The sequence below is a fragment of the Natrix helvetica genome (assembly GCF_964273705.1).
Source record: "Natrix helvetica genome assembly, chromosome: 2".
Lineage (NCBI taxonomy): Eukaryota > Metazoa > Chordata > Lepidosauria > Squamata > Natricidae > Natrix > Natrix helvetica.
The window spans coordinates 110774924-110796294 of record NC_138552.1 but is presented as its reverse complement, the minus strand read 5'-3'; the positions used below and the strand labels follow the sequence as shown (position 1 = coordinate 110796294).

Genomic DNA, 21371 nt, shown 5'->3' with positions numbered 1-21371 from the left:
ATTATTGTTAAAAAGGGAGCACTTTAGCTGGTTTTTCACTTGGGGAAAATGGATACTGAAACTAAGATGCCATTGTTAGGGATATCGTACCTGAATTTATTTGTCTGCTGTAGGTAAATATAATATGTTGACCATTTGTTCATTTTTTCTATATGTAAAGCAAATGTGATGTTTTATGAAATAATTATATTAAAACAAACTTACAACAGCTTCATGACAAGGCTGTGATTTGTGACTTCATGATTTGAAGATGTCTTCAGATGTATTTCTGCAAATATATGCCATAAACTTTATTACAGTAATTTTGACATTTTACTAACAAGGCAAGAAAGAAGACAACATGTAAATCTTCACGCTACATGTCTCTTTTGTATTCCTAGAGCAGCTGGTATTTGGGAGGGATTGAGTCTATGGACAGTTCTATACTCCTTTGTAGACATGATTTTTTTTTTACATTTCAATATTGTTTTAGGAAGTCTTGAAGATGAATTCTACGTAAACTGCTAGTGATACTGAAGAAGCAAGGAATTGCGGGATCAGATAAATTGCAATGGAGAAGTCCACTGAAGAGACATCAGATCTATCATTATTGTCCAGCAGCTTATTGGACTTCAAGCCTGCCAATCTCAGCCATAGTGTGTGGTATTTCAAATAGAAAAAAATATGTCAAATTGTATTAGGCTTATGTTGCTTCTTAGGTACTTGATTTGAAATTTGCAACGTAATTCCTTTTATATAAAGGAGGAACGATGACTTTTTATAGTTTCTGTTTGATCCTCTTTGCACTTACTTGGAGTAGCTCTGCCTATGGACCAAATCAAAGGGCACAGAAGAAAGGAGACATTATTCTTGGAGGATTGTTTCCCATTCATTTTGGAGTGGCTGCTAAACACCAGGATCTGAAATCTAGGCCAGAATCAGTAGAATGCATAAGGTAAGTCCACAAATCCCCCCTCCCCCCAAACTCACTCATCCTCCAGATTCGCATGCCAGAGGCCTTAAAAGGGTTAAGATTTCTGCTAGATAATAGTTATTAGTTAAAAAAAAATGCAAGCCACTTCCAAGCTTGTAGGGAAGGAACTGAACTCTTATTATGTCTCCCACACCTTGGGCTTTTTTGAAGTATTTGACTTTTAAAGTAGTGGTTTCAGTCAGATCTGGCTTTTATTTCCTGAATTTGACTATATTTGCAGATTTTCAAAACAGTATGTGGCTTACAAAATAAAATATAACTGCATTTGATATAAAATATTCAATTCAAAGAAAACTGTAATGAGGTTTGGTTAGCCTTAGAAAGCATGAAACCTCTCATTGGAGGGCATTCTGTGTTTTGGGGGTGACTGGTGGGAATCTGCTTCATGTGTAATTTGAGCCTTGCATCTCTAACCATTGGAACAGTAAGCAAAGTTTCTTAATAACTGTTTTTTATATTCTTCATCCTTAACCCAGAAGGCACTGCTATTGCTTTGATAGTAGGCAGGAATATTTATGAAGTAGTAGATTTAGAAGTAGGTTGAAAAGAAGAGGCATCTGACCCCATGCACTTGTTTCTCTTTTGATTCTTTTAGCCATCAAAGCAAAGCTGGCTGAGGAATTCTGGGAGTTGAAGTCCACAAGTCTTAAAGTTGCCAAAGTTGGAGGCTCCTGGTTTAAACTGTTCCTGGCTGCTTTATCATTTTGCCTTTGATGTTGAATACCAGACCGGATCAGAACAAAGGCCCTCTCATTTTTTCTTTAACTATCTCAGGGGTTTCCAAACTTGGGAACTTTAAGACTTGTGGACTTCAACTCCCAGAATTCCCCAGCCAGCATGGCTGGCTGGGGAATTCTGGAAGTTGAAGTCCACAAGTCTTAAAGTTCCCAAGTTTGGACACCCCTGCTCTAGACTATATGTAATGCAATCACTCAAAACAAGACCTCAAAACAATTACTTTTTAGATAATAAGGATATGCTGTTAAACTGTGTCAGTGGTTGCTGAGAATTCTGGAAGAGGGAGAGGTTGGAGAGAGAGAGAGAGAGAGAGAGAGAGCACTTTCCACTGTCCAAAATGCCCATTCTTCTGATCCAACAGGGCTCTGTTTTGCATGTCATACAGCTGTCATGATTGTCCATTGGAGGATTCAAGGATCAATTTATGTTCTGTGCATTATTACCTCATCCCACATATGACTTGCACTCTGTAATTTATATCATTTGCTTGATAATGACATAACGCAGCTGATGTAAATTGCATCATTTGCACAATATAAGTGGTCGTTGTGATTTGCAATGGATGCTTATGTGAACTGGCCCTATTTTTGGTTAATTGTTTTGAAATATGTAGTTGCATTTCCTCTTTGGAGGAAAATGGACTTAGGAAGTGCTCTTCCATTCCCTCAGAAACAATATATGTTCCTGTTTCTCTCCCCTATCTCTATATAAGACATTGTGCATATTTTGATTTCTCTTCCTTTTTTGTAGGTATAATTTCCGGGGTTTTCGCTGGTTACAGGCAATGATCTTTGCCATTGAAGAGATTAATAACAGCCCAACTCTTCTTCCCAATATGACTCTTGGATACAGCATTTTTGACACCTGCAACACAGTGTCTAAAGCTCTGGAAGCCACGTTGAGTTTTGTAGCCCAAAACAAGATTGATTCTCTGAATCTGGATGAGTTTTGCAATTGCTCGGATCATATCCCCTCAACAATTGCAGTTGTGGGAGCAACGGGCTCTGGGATTTCCACTGCAGTTGCCAATCTTCTGGGTCTCTTTTATATACCTCAGGTGAGCATATGTTGTCTCTTTCCACTGCTAGAAATAGGATGCTCCTAGGCAGGTAAGCTTGTTAATTACAAAACATTTCTACTGTTGCTATGGCACGTTTCATCATCTCTTCAGTCAATCTCACAATGTATATAAAATTTTAAGGAGCTAATGTAACATTTCCACATCTTCCCTTTTTTTAAAGAATAAATATCCCTTTCCCAATTTTGAATACCAATAGGATTCAACAAGTCATTCTAGCAGTCTGTGCTTATATGTCTGAGTTGCCCCTAGATTCAAAAGAGCAGCTCTACAACCCATTATAATATAATAATTTGTCTACAACATATTTATTTTCTTATGCCCATATTAAATAGCATAATGCTATAATGCTATATTATGCTGCTATAGCATAATATTTGTGTATTTACATCAGCCATAGTAATTCATTTTGCAGCTTCCTGTTGAAGCATGTTTCAGCATGTAACAACCCAACATGAGATATGATTCCATCTGGCCATTGATTTTCTTTACTATAGTCAAAATATTTATTGTTGTGGCTGCTGTTTTGGCCTAATTTTTAACAAGCTAGTTTGATTGGGTATTGATTGGGTATTTGATTAGGAATTGGTTATGTCAAGTCTAGTGAAAAGAAGGTCTAGGGATGACATGATAGCAGTGTTCCAATATTTGGGGGGCTGCCACAAAGAAGAGGGTGTCAAGCTACTTTCCAAAGCACCAGAAGGCAAGACAGGAAGCAATGAATGGAAACTAATCAAGGAGAGAAGCAACCTAGAACTAAAGACAAATTTCCTAACAGTGAGAACAATTAATCAGTGGAAGAGCTTCCTTCAGAAGTTGTGAATGCTTCATCACTGGGAGCTTTTAAGAAGAAACTGGACAGACACTTGTCTGGAATGGTATAGTCTCCTGCTTGAGCAGGAGGTTGACTATAAGATCTTCAAGGTTCCTTCCCATTCTATTATTCTATTAACTGTTAAGCGATTGTGACTAAATTAGTTCAGATGCTGCTCAGATTTTAAACGCATGGTCTGAAAATAAAAGACTGATATAACTATGTGAAGTATCCCATCTCTGGAGAGAAAATGCCTGAACTCAAAAGAACAATCTATTGTGATAGTGATTGCCCTATCCAATAAATTCAAATAAATAATCTAGAATATTTTTTCACATCTTTCCCCCCCCCCCAAGCAGAAAATTATTTAACTCTGAATTTCAGAAATTCAAATTCAGCCCAATTTCTCTAATTCTCTCGAAAGATTTTCCCTTCTCCCTCCACATATTTGCTCCATGTCAGTGATATCAATATACCTGTCTGTATCTTGATGCTATCAAGTCCCATCAAGCATTTACTGTATAGTCCTATAAAGGACTTTTCAGGAAAGCCTTAGGCCAAATGAGCATTGGGAAAAGCCATATCTCCCTGTCAGTTCAAAAAGGAAGACTAGAGTAAAAGACCAAGTATGAGTCAGGACTACTTTTATTGTAGAAGCCATAGTAAATGAATCTTGCCAGTCTGAATGTGTCCCCCCCCCCCACTTGATTCCTGTGTGAACTAGGGATAGGGTCTGTCCCAGGCATTACATCAAACTATTTTCTTGGCCCACACTCAAGGCCTCTTATCTGACCATTACCTTAGTAGCAGATCTTCTTCATGTTCTTCAAGACCATTCCTTAAGTCTTCTGAACTCCCAAGTAATATATCCATTTTTTATCTAGCTGAAGCCAGAATCCCTAAAATAAATATAGATTTGAAAATGCACAGTGGTTGCTTCTAAACGTGATTGGAAATTTTCTTATATATTGGGGATATTCTCAAAGTTCTGGATGGGCTGAAGAATATAGAAATAATACAATACAATACAATAGTAGAGTTGGAAGGGACCTTGGAGGTCTTCTAGTCCAACCTCCTGCCCAGGCAGGAAACCCTATACCGTTTCAGACAGATGGCTATCCAACATCTTCTTAAAGACTTCCAGTGTTGGGGCATTCACAACTTCTGGAGGCAAGCTGTTCCACTAATTAATTGTTCTAACTGTCAGGAAATTTCTCCTCAGTTCTAAGTTGCTTCTCTCCTTGATTAGTTTCCACCCATTGCTTCTTGTTCCACCCTCAGGTGCCTTGGAGAATAGTTTGACTCCCTCTTCTTTGTGGCAACCTCTGAGATATTGGAACACTGCTATCATGTCTCCCCTAGTCCTTCTTTCTCTTAAGCTAGAAATACCCAGTTCCTGCAACCGTTCTTCATATGTTTTAGTCTCCAGTCCCCTAATCATCTTTGTTGCTCAATAAGTTGTCCATCATTTATAAGTACTTCTTTCACTGATCCAAGCAAGCCCCCTGATAAATGGAGAGCTGAGGAGGATGAAGTGGGATGGTGTAAGCAATTTTACTGGTAGAAGAACATCCTGGGATAAGAGACGCAATATGATTAGAGCCCACTTGAAGGTCTGCTCTGAAATGAAAAATATCATAAATTACCATAAATTGTGTAATGCTTGAACAATGGGATATGTGAGCAAAGGTTTAAAATTTATATTAAATTATAACTAAAAGAAAACTTACATAATTTGATGTATCATTGGTACTTAAATCCAGACAAGTTGTCAAGAATGTATAAAGGCATTTCAAATGAATGTTGGAAATATAAATGTAAAGAAGGGGCTTTTTATCATTTATGGTGGACATGTGATAAAGCGAAGAAATATTGGCGTAGGATTCATACCTTAATACATAAAATTCTTAAAGTGAATATAAACAGAAAACCAGAGACTTTTCTTTTGGGTTTAATGAAAAAAGATTGAGAAAAAAAATTGGAACTTTGATGTTATACATGTTGATGGCAGCAAGACTACTCTATACATAGAAATGGAAGGCTACATTGATCCCCACAATGGACAAATGGCTGCAAAAACTGATGGCATTAACAGAGATGGCTAAATTTAATGTTTGATCAAAGAAAAAAATACAAATAATAATACAAAAAAAATCTACTTAGAAGCCACTTCTAGACTTTGTGCTTGAGGTGGAAAAAAAGGAAACGTTGAGTTTGGGTTTTATCAATTAGACAGATTTGTTGTTACAGAAATGGCTACTTTTAAATATTATGTAAAAGTAAAAAGTTGAGGTTTTATATTAATGTCTTATTCTACTGCACTGAAGGGAGTTGGAAGTCAATGCCTTTTCTTTCTTTTCCCCCTTTTCTTTTCCTCGCTTTTCTCTTCCCTTTTCCCCTCCCTATCTTTCCTATTATTTACTTTAGTATATTTTCTTTGTATGCTACATTATAAACTAATAAAAATCATTATATATAAATATATTATCAATTTACCATTAAAAACATCCATAAATGGTTTACCACCTAATCGAGGGAACACTTCTCCCATTTGAAGGGCATTTTTCAGGCTGATAGGAGAAAACTTTTATCTTTCTCAAATTATGGGGTGTGTTTTCTAGGGAGTAATGTTTGGCTGTCATCAATCCATAATCTCAATTAGGCTTTAAAATGTTATGGTTATAAGAATGGATATTCTAATTGATATCTCTTTGGATTGTTAGTTCACCTATTAAAGAACTTTTTGTTTAAGGTACCACTGCATTTGTGAGCAATTTCTTATTCACTTGCAAACTGCCCTGCTGATACAACATTTTTCCTTCTTTAATTAAGGATGTGTTCATGGAGTCACATCCCGTGTGAAATGGTTCAGAATAGTTTTTACTCAAATGTGTTGCATAAGCATTTATTCCCCTCTTTCCTTTTCCAGGTTAGCTATGCTTCATCCAGTCGGCTCTTGAGCAACAGGAACGAGTACAAATCTTTCCTGCGCACTATACCTAATGATGAGCACCAGGCCACTGCTATGGCTGACATTGTAGAGTACTTCCGCTGGAATTGGGTGGGTACCATTGCAGCAGATGACAATTATGGCCGGCCAGGTATTGAAAAGTTCAGGGAAGAAACAGAGGAGAGAAACATCTGCATTGACTTCAGTGAGCTCATTGCCCAGTACTTGCCTGAGGATCAGATCCAACAGGTGGTAAAAGTCATCCAGAATTCCACTGCCAAAGTGATCGTTGTATTCTCCAGTGCACCTGACCTAGAACCATTGATCAAAGAGATTGTCACACGGAACATCACTGGCAGGATTTGGCTGGCAAGTGAAGCCTGGGCCAGCTCATCATTGATAGCAATGCCACAATTCTTTCATGTCATGGGGGGCACCATTGGATTTGCTCTTAAGGCAGGACAGATCCCTGGCTTTCGTGACTTTCTGCAGAAGGTAAACCCTAAGAAGTCTGCTAATAATGGATTTATTAAAGAGTTTTGGGAGGAGACGTTTAATTGCTACTTACCAGAAGGAAACAAAAATTTCCCAGGTTTTTTCCACAAAGGCCATGAAGAAGGCCCAAGAGCTGGAAATGGTACAGCTTCATTCCGTCCCCCATGTACAGGGCGTGAGAACATCACCAGTGTGGAAACACCATACATGGATTATACCCACCTGCGGATATCTTACAATGTGTACTTGGCAGTCTATTCCATTGCTCATGCTTTGCAGGATATATACACTTGCACTCCTGGGAAAGGGCTGTTTGCCAATGGGTCATGTGCAGATATCAAGAAAGTTGAGGCATGGCAGGTAAGATTTGTTTTACTATAAGTATTACTACTACATAGTGTCTGATATAATTTGCAGAACAGCTAACAGATTCTCACCTAATTGACAGATTTGTGCTGCTGTATGCATTAACATGCACAGTAGCCCTCTTCTAGGTTTAAATTAAATACAATGTGAAAGGTACCCAATCAGATTAATTTCCCTTGAATTTGGAGAGCACCCAATCTTCCTATGTTCTTTCCCTTATTTAAGTGTCCTCGTCTGTTTTACAATCATGAGGGCAATGGGACAGATTTAAATGCTCTTGGTGCTTTTTATAACCTGTTGAGTCAATAATAAATTCCAGAAAATCACTTCTCTCAATCTTCAAATCAGCTACATGAAGCTGCTAACTACTCCAAAAACCATTATTGGAAAGCAATGATAGCTTCTATGCAGAGTCCCTTAGTCATAAATAGTGTTAAACTGTGGTTATGGTTTCAATTTGTTCGTACGTTGAGTGGAATTTCATTCTCTGAGAATAATTATTTTGGCAGTTTGGGAGCATTTGATGACATTTTCTGTTGTAGTTTTGGTTCTTGATTAACCATCTTGAGTGATTCAGGTTTTCAAAATGAAAGGCAACTGTTGATAGTCACGTAATAAACCCTATTCTCAGTATTTGGTTGAAAGCAGAGCTTAAAACAGTTCTTTTCAAGTTCCAGGCGAGGATGAAAAGATTTAAGAGATCAGGTGAGGGAGAGCTGAAAAGCAAAGGGAAAGAGGTAACATTTCCCAAAGCAGCTCTTAAATCTAAAGTCTTAATAATCAATCTGCATTTGTAATCAAGCCAACATCCACAATCTGCTCAGTAAATTTAGCATTAGCCAGCAAGCTCATGTATACACATTAACTAACACATCTCCACAGTGTCGAACAGTTGGACTAAGAACCTTGTTCCTTCAAACGCCTATAATTCCACACACCACATTTAGTGGGCCTAGAACAGGGGTATCTGTAGTGTCCTGGCAATGACGTCAGGAGTTTCCCCCGAGTCAGCCAGCAACAGCCAGGTCGCGTCTGATTGGTTAAGACGCGGCCTGGCTAAACGCGGGCAGTTCCCTGTTACTTGATTGGCTGTCCTGCCTGACAGCTCCATATAAATAGCTATCAGGCAGGATCAGCCGCTGATTCTCTCCTGTATTTGTGAGTTCTTGCTTTCTGTCTAAATAAACCTGTTGACTTGCCTCACGGCGTCAGTCTGCGTTCTTGCCAACATAACAGTATCAAACTTGCACTCTGTGGGCCGGATCAGGGGTGAGTTCTAGCCAGCATTACTGCTGGTTTGCTCATGCGCACACTTTGCACATGCACATGTGCAATTCAATGGAAATTCTCAAAAACTCAAAAAAAGATGGCGACGGCAGCAACCGGGGAACTGGTTCGGAGGTATGGCCAGTCTGGGTTACTGCTGGTTCTGTGACCCAGGCCAGCATAACACTACCAGTTCTGCTGAACTGGGCCAAACTGGTAGGAACCGACCTCTGGACCGGATGTGTCACACGTTGGCGATGCCCACACCATGTTTAGCAAAGGGGGGAAAGTTACAATACGTCACGTGATGATGCTGTGACGATGTGAGTTTGACATCCCTGGCCTAGAAACATAAAACACACTGAGATTCATCCCCACTTTACAAGCCATGCCACCCAATAACTCATATCACTGGCATATCTTATGCCAGTGATTCTCACATAGTTGGCTACCAGTTTCAATTCTGGATTGACTGTACGTCTAATGGAATGTCAGTATTGTTCTTGAAGCGTATTAATAAAGCAAAAGAAGAGAAAAATGGTGCTTGAATCTGTGTTGATCTAAGTCCTGTTTGGTAAACTTAAAAAATTGCATGATCCTTTTGATATTTGAAGGGATATTTGAGGTGGAATTTGGTTTTTTTTCTTGTTCATTGGTCAATGCTGTTATTACTGCCTTTTATGCAAACTGTAGGAGTCCAAGGAAGAAGATGCAGGAGCTATTCCATGCAACTAAGTCCAGATAGAACAGAGCTGTTCCTGTTTCTTCCATGTTCTGTGCTCTTCCAGAAGATCCTTTGGCTACTAATGGACATGAAATATGAATGCAGTGGGAGGATATTAAAGTCTAAGATGGGTGTTTCTCTGAAGCAGGAAACATTATCAGCATGATAGATCATAGGCTAAGGAGTAGGATAAGGTGCTTTTCCAGTTTATTTGGGGAAATGTTTGGGTGTGGTCCATGCATATGAGCATTGTGTAAGACAATGAGAAGCTGATATAGCAGATGGAGGAATCTGAGAATAAGGCTGATTGATACAGATGACAAGGAGGAAGAGTAATAGTTTACAGTGATAGGAAATTGTATGAACAGAGTAGTCTACCTATTATTAAAGCCAATTCTGTCTCCTATACTATGTAATACTTGCATAAAATCTGTTAGGAATTTTAGACTGGAGAATCATTAGAATGCTATGACAACCGTATTTACTAAGCGCTTTACTGGTCTTTGCCGTCAATGTCTAAGAAGTGTATCGCCTAAACTCATGCATTCATTTTATTATTGAATGTACTGCATTCTTGAATGAAAACAGAAAGTTAGTTTACAACAATTTAAAAATAGAAACTATAATAATGAATACAATTGATATATTTAAAGTTAACCCAAAATTTAAAACCACATCTTTCAAAAAATAAAAACGGCTAGACTGCTAATATTAAACCAGGCAAAGGCGGTGTTGTTCATCATGACATTCTGGAATATATCAAATTTCTCCTAAATGAACAGGTGCAGAGTGTCCGGGAGTGCTCCTTTATCCTCAGGTGTCAGTGGGTTCCCAGGTAACAGTTGTGGTGTGTTATACAGTTGTATTCTTGTGACAAGGGTTTCAGCTTCATTCCAATGCAATTATTATCAGGTGCTTTCTGTGAAGCTGCCCTTAAATTGTCCATATGTCATGCCCCAAAAACCAAGAATGATACAGGGAGTTATTTCTGAGTAGTTTCTTTATTCTTCACCTGCAGAAACAATCTTGCCACACTAAAACAACTACGGTATCTGCCTAAACTATAGATGTACTCTGTGAACTTCTAGGAAGGGTTCCCCTTTGCCCTCTTCCTGCCTACCACATCTTCCAAGCTCCACCCTCTCTTTGCTCTTTGGGAAGTAACCCAGAGGTGGGTTTCTGCCAGTTTGCCCCGGATCAGGCAAACCGCTACTGGCGGTGGCGGGAGGCTCCACCTACTTACCCGGATGCTTCTGCGCCTGTGTAGAAGTGTCACGCAAACGCACGAGCGTGCACGAGCGAACCAGTAGTAAAATAAATTGAAAACCACCGCTGAAGTAACCCCTCCCACTTGGGATACCAGACTACATTCCAGCATAATGAGATCCAATTGATACAAAATACAAGAACTAGGTTGATGATGTAAGATACTAAGATCACATGAAAGCTGTTTTAACACCTGTGTTGGTTGTGAGTTGCTTTCTAAGAACAGTGGAATAGGTTGTATGGTTGAATCTAGCACTGAAATGCAGGAGGGAGGGGATTTTTCCTAAGGGGTTAAGAGACAGATCAGCCTTGAGTCTTCAGTTTTTAGAAAGAGGTCCAGAAGGCACCTTCCTAAACCTTTATGGGATTTATCTGATAATTTTCCAGAGTATGCTTTAATCTGACAAGATTCCTGATTATGGGGGCACAGCAATAAAGAAACTATTCTGAGCAATCTATTGTGATGTTCTTGATACCTTATGCCTGATATGTTGCTACGAAGGCTTGACTTTTCCAAAATCTGGGCTACAGGATCCCTACTGAGGTGGATCCGAGTGAATTACTATGAAGGAAACAGCATTTTGGTGCACTGACCTATATCTACTGGACTGGAAATATTCCTTACAAAATGGAAAGTAAGGCAGATTGACTTTATACAAATCTACCTATTCTTAAACACTTAATATAGATAGCATGGATTTAGACTAGAAGAAGACCCCCAACATTTCTGGGCATGGGAGATTTTGATAATCTGTATATTCTCCTACAGTGGCTATTAACAAGAACATTTTCCTGGTTATAATGACTAACATAATGACATGACTCCTTCCAAAAGCAAAAGGCTCAATGGAGAAGTTTTCAGAAAATGTACTTGCCTAATATGCCAACTACAAGGCAGAAATGGGTATCTGCGCTCAAAATACAAAACCACTTTTCTAAACAAGTTCATAGAAGAAATAATTCCAAGTAGCCATCTGTGAAATAGTATCTTGAAAAATACATACATACCACATCAATAAAGGTATTCCCATTTTGTTGAACTGTAAATAGCTAGCCACCACAGTAGGAACTCAAGCAAAACATCACTCACATCGTTTTTTGCTCCTTCTGCTAGATTGCACCATTCTGTTCTAGAACAGGTCATGCATCAGAATAACTCAGGGGATTTCTATGTCAAATCCAGGCAATTATATCTCATTCAGAAAAGTATTAATTTGAATGGGGCCAATAAATTAAAACTCAGCCCTAAAAATACACTGATATGTCGCTGGATGATTTGCCTGTCCAGGAGGGACATATCAGCAGTCTGTTGCAGATGGATGCTAAAAAGGATCAGTCTGCGGTCTAGATATAAGCAAAGATCCTCTGTGGTCACTGGGATCTCCAGTATCAACAGCATGGTTCACCAAGGCGAGACAGATGTGCCTGTTGTGATCCCTCCTGTCCAAGAAGAGCCTGGTTAAATTTATCCATAGTGAAATAATTCCCAGATCAGATTACTTCTATCTACTGCATATGCTGCTGTCTTTTAAAGTTGCTCAGAAACCAGCAATAATTCAAAACAGAAATGATAGAACACTAACTGGGATCAGTTAATACTGCTTTAAAAAATCTCCTCTGGCTCCTTGTCTGTTAGGTTCTGGGTTTTTGGAGAACTGGAAACTCCAAGTATCCATTTCAGAGATGGGTTGCTACTGGTTCACACCAGTTCAGGTGAACCGGTAGTGGAAATTGCGACTGGGTTGCCGAACCAGTAGGGACGGCAGGCTCGCCACGCCCCCAAATCGGTTCCCTGGTTGCCGCAGCATGTTTCTTTTGACATTTTTAATGTTCTGTGCATGCACTGGCCTATTTACAGGCAACTGCACATGCACGAGCACTGAACCGGCAGTAATGTCAGCAGAAACCTACCCCTGATCCATTTGTATATATTCCAAGATTGGCTTTAGAAGAGGCAAATGTCTCTTAAGGCAGTCAGTTCCCTCAGGTATAGAATTCCCATTTTGAAGAGGCTTGTTTGCTGTCTCCTTGACTGCCCAATGGAGCTACCTGAATGTCCAGTGGGCAGGAAAATGAGACCCGTGCATACTTTTTAAGCCCCATAAATGTTTTTATGGAGAACATTTATTCAAGAACAACGACCTATTTATTTATTCCAAACAAGAAACCCATACACATAGCTTACATTCCTTAACCTGTTTTCTTTTATGCCCTGGCTAATATCCTGGCTAATTCTCCTTGCTTATCTTCCGGAGTTCTTCTTATCCTAAAATGTATTCCGTCTTTTTCCTTTTCTCCTAATAGGATCACAGTCCATTAAATCTTCATTCTTTTCTGTTTTCCTTGCCTCTTGGCTTAAAGTGGCAATTTAAGACCTCTTCATTTTTAATGCTGCTTATTGTTCTCGTCTTATGCTGTATGACAGCTTGGAAAGCTTTTGTACTCAAGGACTGGCTGCAAATATTGTTTCTTTATGCAATGTTCAACCCACACTTTATTATTTAAAAAAAAACAATCAGTGGATGGGCAGTTCATAAAAAGCAGTCATGCCAGGTTCTGACCCATACAGAGCTTTGTGTTTGGGATGAGAACTTAGCAGTGTATGGCATGTGTGGAAGAGATTGGTAATGGGCAGGGGGGAAAGGCCATCTTGCGTAAGCAAGCTATTTTGTTCTGTTGTTTAAATTATGAAGAATAAGAGTAAGTCACTTTGCAAGTCATCCATGAACTATCTCATAGAGAAGCGGTCCACCTCTGCTGGTAGTTGAACTCTGTCACTGGGTTCATCTAATGAGAAACTCCTGCACTGCACGGTAATATTCCTTTCTTTCAACATATTAATTTCAGTAAGACAGGGCCGTGCTGCATGTTCTAACATTTGCCTTTCCACCAATTAATGGGCATGCTTTATCAGGTGACAGAAGAATTCAGTATCAATATTGTTTTCAGCTTAGGTTGAAACAGATGGGGGATTTAATGTTCAGATAGAAGGCCCCACATCTAGAAAGGAACTCAGGCTAATGGGCTGCCTCAGGAGAAAACACGTTAGTATCATTTTCGAAAGGTTTCCATACTGGGCATATTTATGAAAAACCCTAGCCATTATATCATGCTTTGCCAGAATTCTCCCCAGAAGAACAGATGGACTGAGCTGTAGGTCAGAAAGAAAAAGGCAGGGAGAATATGATTTCCTTGCATTGAGAATAATATGTATATATGCTTTGAAAAGAAACAGGGAGAATATAAAATATTAGAGTAAATTGCGTAATGCTAGAAAAGTCTCTGTCTTGAATCTTTATTACGTTTATGTTTACTACCTTTTTAATTGGATTGGTGTCCTTCCCTTCCCCTATCCTTATTCCTTCTTGGTCCTCACAATAACCTAGCAAGTTAGGTTGGGTTAAGAAAGAAGGCCAATCTGCGATAGGATTTTTTAAAAATGTACACTGGTGCCTGATTATCTCATGTAACTTGAACATTTCTCAACCTGTTCTTTTGGGCTGTTTTCCTTTTGCCTTTAGAGTGCTGTTTTTATGAGGTTGGAGTGGAAGCAATATTGTAATTTCTCTGTGCTGCCAAGACACACCTACTGCAATCTAGCCATTTTATAACTCCTGTTGGTGGTAATGGTTTAGGTGCCAAACCTGTTTTGTGACATTTTCCTCACCTTCTTCTTTGACCTCCGGCAAAGTATTAGGAGCTTTCAGGTAGCAAAGTCAGTATCTCTTTTTTTTTTAAAAAGGATTTTAGGCCATTTTTCACTGAGCCCATTTGAAATTACACAACTAAGGATCAGTACTCCATTTTTACTTTGAAGCTTGTGATCCTGTGCAGCGATAAAGCTGTAATGGCAGTGTGATGTCCTACTTCCCTTATAATTACAGTACAGTACTATAGACGGCTTGAAGTATTCCTTGCTTCCATAAACACAAATGCTAAGACAGAAACCAATAAATAAATTTGATTCAGAATCTGATCCAATTAGACTAGGAAAAGTAGGCATTGCGACAATGCGGCAATTCGGAAAGAAGAAATGTCTATCTACAGTATGTCTTTTAAAATGTTTGTGTCAAATGTGAGGGAAGGAGCTCGTTATTGTTGTTTTTTGGACACCCAGTCAAACTTTTTCCATCAAAGCCTGACTAAACTTTAAAGAAGAGTTGAGGGGGAGGGGAGGAATCTAATCCTCTCAAATGTTAAAAACATTTATAAATGATGCTCAGTGCAATAATACACGAGCGAACAATAGATACAAACTCAAGGTAAACTACTCCAAAGTCAATTGCAGAAAATGCAACTTCAGCAATAGAGTGGTCAATGCCTGGAATGCACTACCCAACTCTGTTGCTACATCCTCAGACCCCCATAACTTTAACCTTAAGCTGTCTAGCATGGACCTCACACCTTTCCTAAGAGGTCTATAAGGGGGTGTGCATAAGTGCACCAGCGTGCCTACGCACCTGTCCTATTGTACCCATTTATTTGTACCCATTTCCTACGTTCATGTCCATGTTTATACTTATACCTGTTATCTCGTACATGTTTGACAAACTAAATAAATACAATTAAAAATAAAATAAATAAATAAATTGATTTGATTCTAATTTGATCAGGAAGAAGTATTTCCCAATTGAGATCTGGAAGGCCTTTTGTCCTGAAATGTTTTTCATAAGTTGAATATTTGAATAATCCTTTAAATCTTGAAAATATCTGGGTAAGGATCGTAATAGTCCTGTAGTATTATGTTGCCAATGTGGGATTGAAACTCAGAAAATACTGTAGTAACCTACTTAAAACTCAAGGATTTTCTCCACTGTTGAGCTGAACTGTTCACCACCTACATACTCTTGAATCAGCAGAAAGTTAGACTGGCATGAAATTGACTGTCTCCATGCCAATCCCTATTCTGTCTCTATTGCCTCTGTTCCCACTCACTGTCATTCACCTGATTTCCTTCAAAGCATCAGAACTAAGAAGCAGCAATCAGGACTGCAAAGAAACTAATAAGCATCAAATCTGAGATCTGTTTAATAAGATTTGTTAGGACAACAAGAATTCTGACAAATACTTTGGCTTTCATATGTGAGCTTTATTTACAACCAATTCAAAGCAGTTTAAGTTCTCATTTTTCTTTCTCCTGCCCTTCAATGTAGGTGGGGAGAAGACAAGTCAACCAGTACTTTGATGTAATTTACCCAATGGCTGCCCCTTTATCAGTGTGAGACTATACTCCCACAATAGCTTAGCATTTTTTTTGCATCTTCAATTGTGACTCAAATGTGTTCGAACAATTAATTAGCGGAACAGCTTGCCTCCAGAAGTTGTGAATGCCCCAACACTGGAAGTCTTTAAGAAGATGTTGGATAGCCATTTGTCTGAAACGGTATAGGGTTTCCTGCCTAGGCAGGGGGTTGGACTAGAAGACCTCCAAGGTCCCTTCCAACTCTACTATTGTATTGTATTGATAAATTAAGAGGAGAAATGCTAGATCATCATGATCATTTATTAAACTTGCATGCTGCCTGACTTTCAACGATTCTGGGTAGCCCAATAATCAAATAAATTACAATAAAACCAATCCAAGATCAAACTTGACAAAGTAACAGACTAGATCAGGGATGTCAAACTCGTGGCGTCACATGAGGTATCGGGACTTTTTTCCCCTTCGCTAAACTGGGCGGGGCAGAGCCAGCACATGACGCATCAGGCCCATGGGCCATGAGTTTGACACCCTGGACTAAATGGATACTTTTAAACACTAATACATCTGCAGATGTCTCAAACAGGTCCCATGGGATGGGGAAAAGAAACTGACAACATCATGGGGACACTGCAGAGAAAATATGTTGTCAAATGATTTTGTGCCATCGTGCTTTGATGTAAGAGTAGAAAGGCTCTCAGTCACTTAAACTGCACAAAAATGTTAGATTGTACTGTACATTATTTGGCCTAATAGGTGATTAATTCAGTCAGAGACTGGTCTCCTACACATTTATACAGAAGTGAGTAAGTGGTTCTGGTCAGCTCTGATCACCATGATACAAAAAAGATGCTGGGACCCTAGAAAGAGTGCAAAGAAGAGCAATAAAGATGATTAGGAGACTTGAGACTAAATAGTACAATGAACAGCTAAGGGAATTAAATATGTTTAGCTTTACAAATAGAAGGCTGAGGCGTGATGTAATAGCTGTCTTCCAATACTTAAAAGGCTGTCACAGGGAAGGGGATATTGATTTATTCTCCATAGCATCAGAGGATAGGATAAGAAGAAATGGGTGGAAGGTCATCAGAAGAAGATCCAACCTGGAAATAAGAAGGAATTTCTTGACAGTGAAAACTATTAAGCAGGGGAACAGCTTGCTTCCTGGAGTTGTGGATGCTTCATCAATGGAAGTTTTCAAGAAATATTGGGCAACCATTTGTCTGGGATGGTATAAGAACTCCTACCTTGGGCAGGGGGCTGCACTAGAAGATATTTAAGTTCCTTCCCAGCCCTATGATTCTGCAATTGCCACTGAGATAAATGGTGACCAGTCTTAAGTGTGCATAGGACTCTAGTCATATAAGCTACAGCAGCTTAAAATATACATCTGTGGTAGAAGTGTGTGTCGACACATCCTGGCTTAGTACAATTATGTTCAGGCTCAGCGGTCCTGTTTTGATGGAGAATATCTGAAGAAGTATTTCAGCTATTTGTAACTAACATTGAATTGAATGTAGGCATGCATTCTTGAATTACAGCTACTTTTCAGATTATCCCAGTCAACAAGGGAAAGCTAGAAATGAGGAACAAGGCCAAAATTGTATCCCCAGCATCTTTCCTATAATCCAAATTTTCATCATTCCAAAAAAGAGATTAATGTATCTAAAAGTCGGTTTGCTTTTTAACATGATAAATAAATAGAAGTAGAAGAGATGTGTGCAGATTAAGGGGAGACGTTTAGCAAGACCGCCAAAAAAAAATTAGTTTTTAAGAGTTGCTATGAAATTTGGAGCAAGGTAAATCAGCTAAGGGTGTTTTTCTTAAAGGAACGACTTCTGTCCATCATTCATAAAAGACCTATAACTCCCTCCCCAACTGTAGCATGTTCTCTCCCATTACTATGGAAAAGAATAAAATAGCTGCACTTGAGGAAACTGTCCTTGAGGAAAAAAAACCTGGGGATTTCATGAACCAGGATTGTTTCAGGACACCTGGCAAAAACACAGCCACCACTCTTTGGAGCAACTTCCTACTTAATAACAATAATCCCCTTTGTTTATAATGTATTTTTAAATATTTTTTAAAAAAATATTATCTGTCCTTATTGCTATGACTTTTGCAGCTTTTTATAGGTTATAGATTGTCAATGATTAGCCCAAACTGTTTCGTGTTAAAAGCCTGTCCTCTATGTTTGTAACTAAAGATAGAAACATAAGTACCCAGGAATCCATTTCAGAGCCTTTAAGAGAAGCCCAGTTCATATCGGGGAAGTCTGAACAAAGGTTACCAGGGCCAATTAAATGAGTATATTAGATTACTAATATGACATATGGGCTTGTTTTTAAAACATGGGCTTGTTTTTAAAACAGGTTGTGGGGGCTAGCTGATTGCAGTGATGCTTAGGCAGAAGGGGGCATCTCATCTTGTGACTTCCCAACTGATTCATCTAGTTTCTCTTCTGATACCAGAACATGCATACTCTCTGGAGAGGCAGTCCTGCCAGCAAAGGGTCATAATAATTTATCACGCTAAAGAATAGGGACTCTGGGCCACTAATGCAAAGACAAAGGATGTTAACTTCTGCTGCATTAGGGAATAATGAGGGAAATAATTTCATGGCTTCTCCTTTCCCGTTTGGTGTTCAAGGAGAGGGATTGGCAATTTGGACCATTTGGAATTTTGACAACATGAAATGGACACTCACAAAATTGCAACATGGAAAGATACAAAATGTTATTTTATCCAAAGACAAACTCATTATCTACACTCCAAGTTGTTCCCCTCAGTTTCTGGGCTGGTAGATAGAGGTCACTGAACTTCAACCACTCAAGTTTTTTTTAAAATTGTCTATGGAGGCTGAAGACATTCATGTGAATAAAACTGACATTGCAGGTTGGGTTGTTTCAGAATGTGCTAATTAAATTGCACACACACACACTCACACACACACACACACACACACACACACAAAAGAGAGAGAGAGAGAGAGAGAGAGAGAGAGAGAGGAGATCACACTGCAGAATTTTTAAAGATGTCCTTGTTTTTTCCAGCTGCTCTTTATATTGGGAGATCTGCAATTTACATATTAGAATATGATTTTTGGTGGGATTAGGCCTCATCCATCCCTAGGACCAGATTCATCTTTTCTTTTCTTCCTACTTCTTGTAAAACATTGTTACACTTTTGTTAAAAACCTGGCTCTCCTTACTCATGATGATACAAGAAAACAAGACTCGGCATTTTGAGAAAGTATAATTTTTCTATCATTTCCAAGACAACTCCAAAATAAATTAAGAAACAAACATTCTTGGTGAGACCCACACCTCACCTATAGCCTTTAATCTCTAGGCATGAGAAAAATAATTTGATCATACTGAAGTTTTTTCCCAGCATAATTTGTTACAAGGAACTCCTATTTCTGAACATTGCTGGAAACTTTAACAATTATACTTAATCAGTATTACTGACATAGAAGAAACTTCAAAGAGAACGGACAAATAAAATCTCAGATTACATCTCATCCTTAGGATCTACACCAGGAAGCAATTGTTTCACCCTTTTTGGCATGAAAGAGTGCAGTCATCCTTCAGCCCTCATCTTGCCTGGGGAACAAAGTGCCTATCTCAAGTCCATGGCATAACTGCCATCATTTTCTTGCCTCCATAATCTTTTTTTAACACAAGGAAGTAGGAGGAAAATTATTAGAAAGGACATCTTCCCTTTCTAGTCCCCTACATGAAAGGAAGGCAAACAATATTCTGGCATTTATAATAAACTAGAAGTTCAACATCAATTTATAATGCAAAAGAAAGTATTCACAGAAGCAGAATTGAAAGAACTGCAAAGATTTTCCCAGGACAAAGAAACTGAAGCCTTACCAGCAGTAGCTGGTAAGTAACTGAAGAGGTAAACTAGCAGGAGTTCGTAGTAGAGAACTCCCATAGTAGAGAAAGCCATCTTACATATTGATTCATTTTCATTCACAAACCAGAAAGGCACCCTCTTCTCTGTCTTCTCCTCAGGAAAAAAAAACCCTGTAGCTAAAGAATAATTGAAACAAAGAATAACTGAGCATCTAGAACAAAAATAATAAAATTGCCTGCACTGAAACTTGTTCAAAAGTAACAGCTAGCACAAGCATTAAAAGATGCCAATACTGTAATATGAAATCTAAAAGAACAAGATTTCCCTACCCCAGGTCTTTAGTAAAAACTTGATAGACAGATAAAAATGCCAAATCCAGTTTAAACATTTGGCTGATTGTGTAATGAACCATAACTATTAATAATGCAACCAATCATAATAATTTAATATAGCCCTATATTAGAGAGAGATCAACATGTTCCTAGATAATAATTTCATTCAAAAAAGTAGGACATTGATGATAGTTTGCAAGAACTAAGGCAACCTCCGTTTTCCTTATCTGATTCTTGTTTTATTATTTGTTTTTTTATACAAAACCTTTTAAGGCCAGAATTACTGAAATTGAATTTTTTTCTATTTCAAGTGATATAATCTTGACGTGTATTTGTACATGCAGAGAATGAGGGAGGGACCTTGTCGAAGTCCCAATATTCCTTTCATTCAGGTTTGGGTCTTCATGGAAAACAGGCTCAACTGGCTTGCCCAGAAAGATACTCATTTAAACTTCTAGTATGTAAAACTGAGACAGTTTGGATCATATTGCTTTCTTGGCTATTATTCAGGTCACATGGAAATATTTGAAATAACCCAGCAGGTAAATCAGTTCAATATTTTCATTCATAGTAGGCAGAAGACAAAATGTGGAAGACGTGTTAACATCAGCCATTAGCTAAGCCAGGGTTGATGGCATTGGCAGGTTCTGCATCTTTTGTTATCCCATAGGCCAGGGGTGTCCATACTTGGGAACTTTAAGACTTGTGGACTTCAACTCCTAGAATTCCCCAGCCGGCTGGCTGGGGAATTCTGGGAGTTGAAGTCCACAAGTCTTAAAGTTCCCAAGTTTGGACACCCCTGCCATAGGCCATAAATAGCAGAACAACTACACTCTGCCTTTTTGCTTCTTTCTGCTCTTCATGTCCATGCCTGCTATTGTACAGCAAGTAAAACAGGAATTAAAACTACACAGAAATGCAAGGGAATGTGACAATTATTATTTGATACGGAAGTTCTGATTTTAAGAGTCACAGGCTTTGGATCATATATAATTTTATCATAAGGTAAGTATTTATCTTAATTTTTTCTCTGGCGTTAAACTCCCAAGTGAAATCGATTTAATGAAATTCAAGTTTTAAAGCAAATTTCCTGGTAAAGCACCATAAACTGCAGGGTTCTTTTTCTTACAATCCTGTAATGAGTTTGTTATATCCAGATTACTCTGATGTGAACGTTACACATATAGCTATCACCGGGCATCTTCAATTAATCTGAAGTGTAGCTCGGCTGTTTCTTGTTGAGACCAACCAAATGCAACTAACAACATCAGTCCCAAATGATACCATGCACAGACAGTGTTT

The 21371-nt window shown here is 38.7% G+C and overlaps 1 protein-coding gene across 1 annotated transcript in view; it reads left to right on the top strand.

Annotated features, from left to right (window-relative positions):
- Positions 1–609: 609 nt before the first annotated feature.
- CASR (calcium sensing receptor) overlaps positions 610–21371 on the top strand; it is a 32524-nt gene continuing 11762 nt past the window's right edge. The window contains exons 1-3 of the mRNA XM_081944877.1: positions 610–934; positions 2462–2768; positions 6533–7408. Coding sequence (XP_081801003.1) covers positions 750–934; positions 2462–2768; positions 6533–7408 — 1368 coding nt within the window. The 5' untranslated portion in view covers positions 610–749. The remainder of the gene's footprint in view (positions 935–2461; positions 2769–6532; positions 7409–21371) is intronic.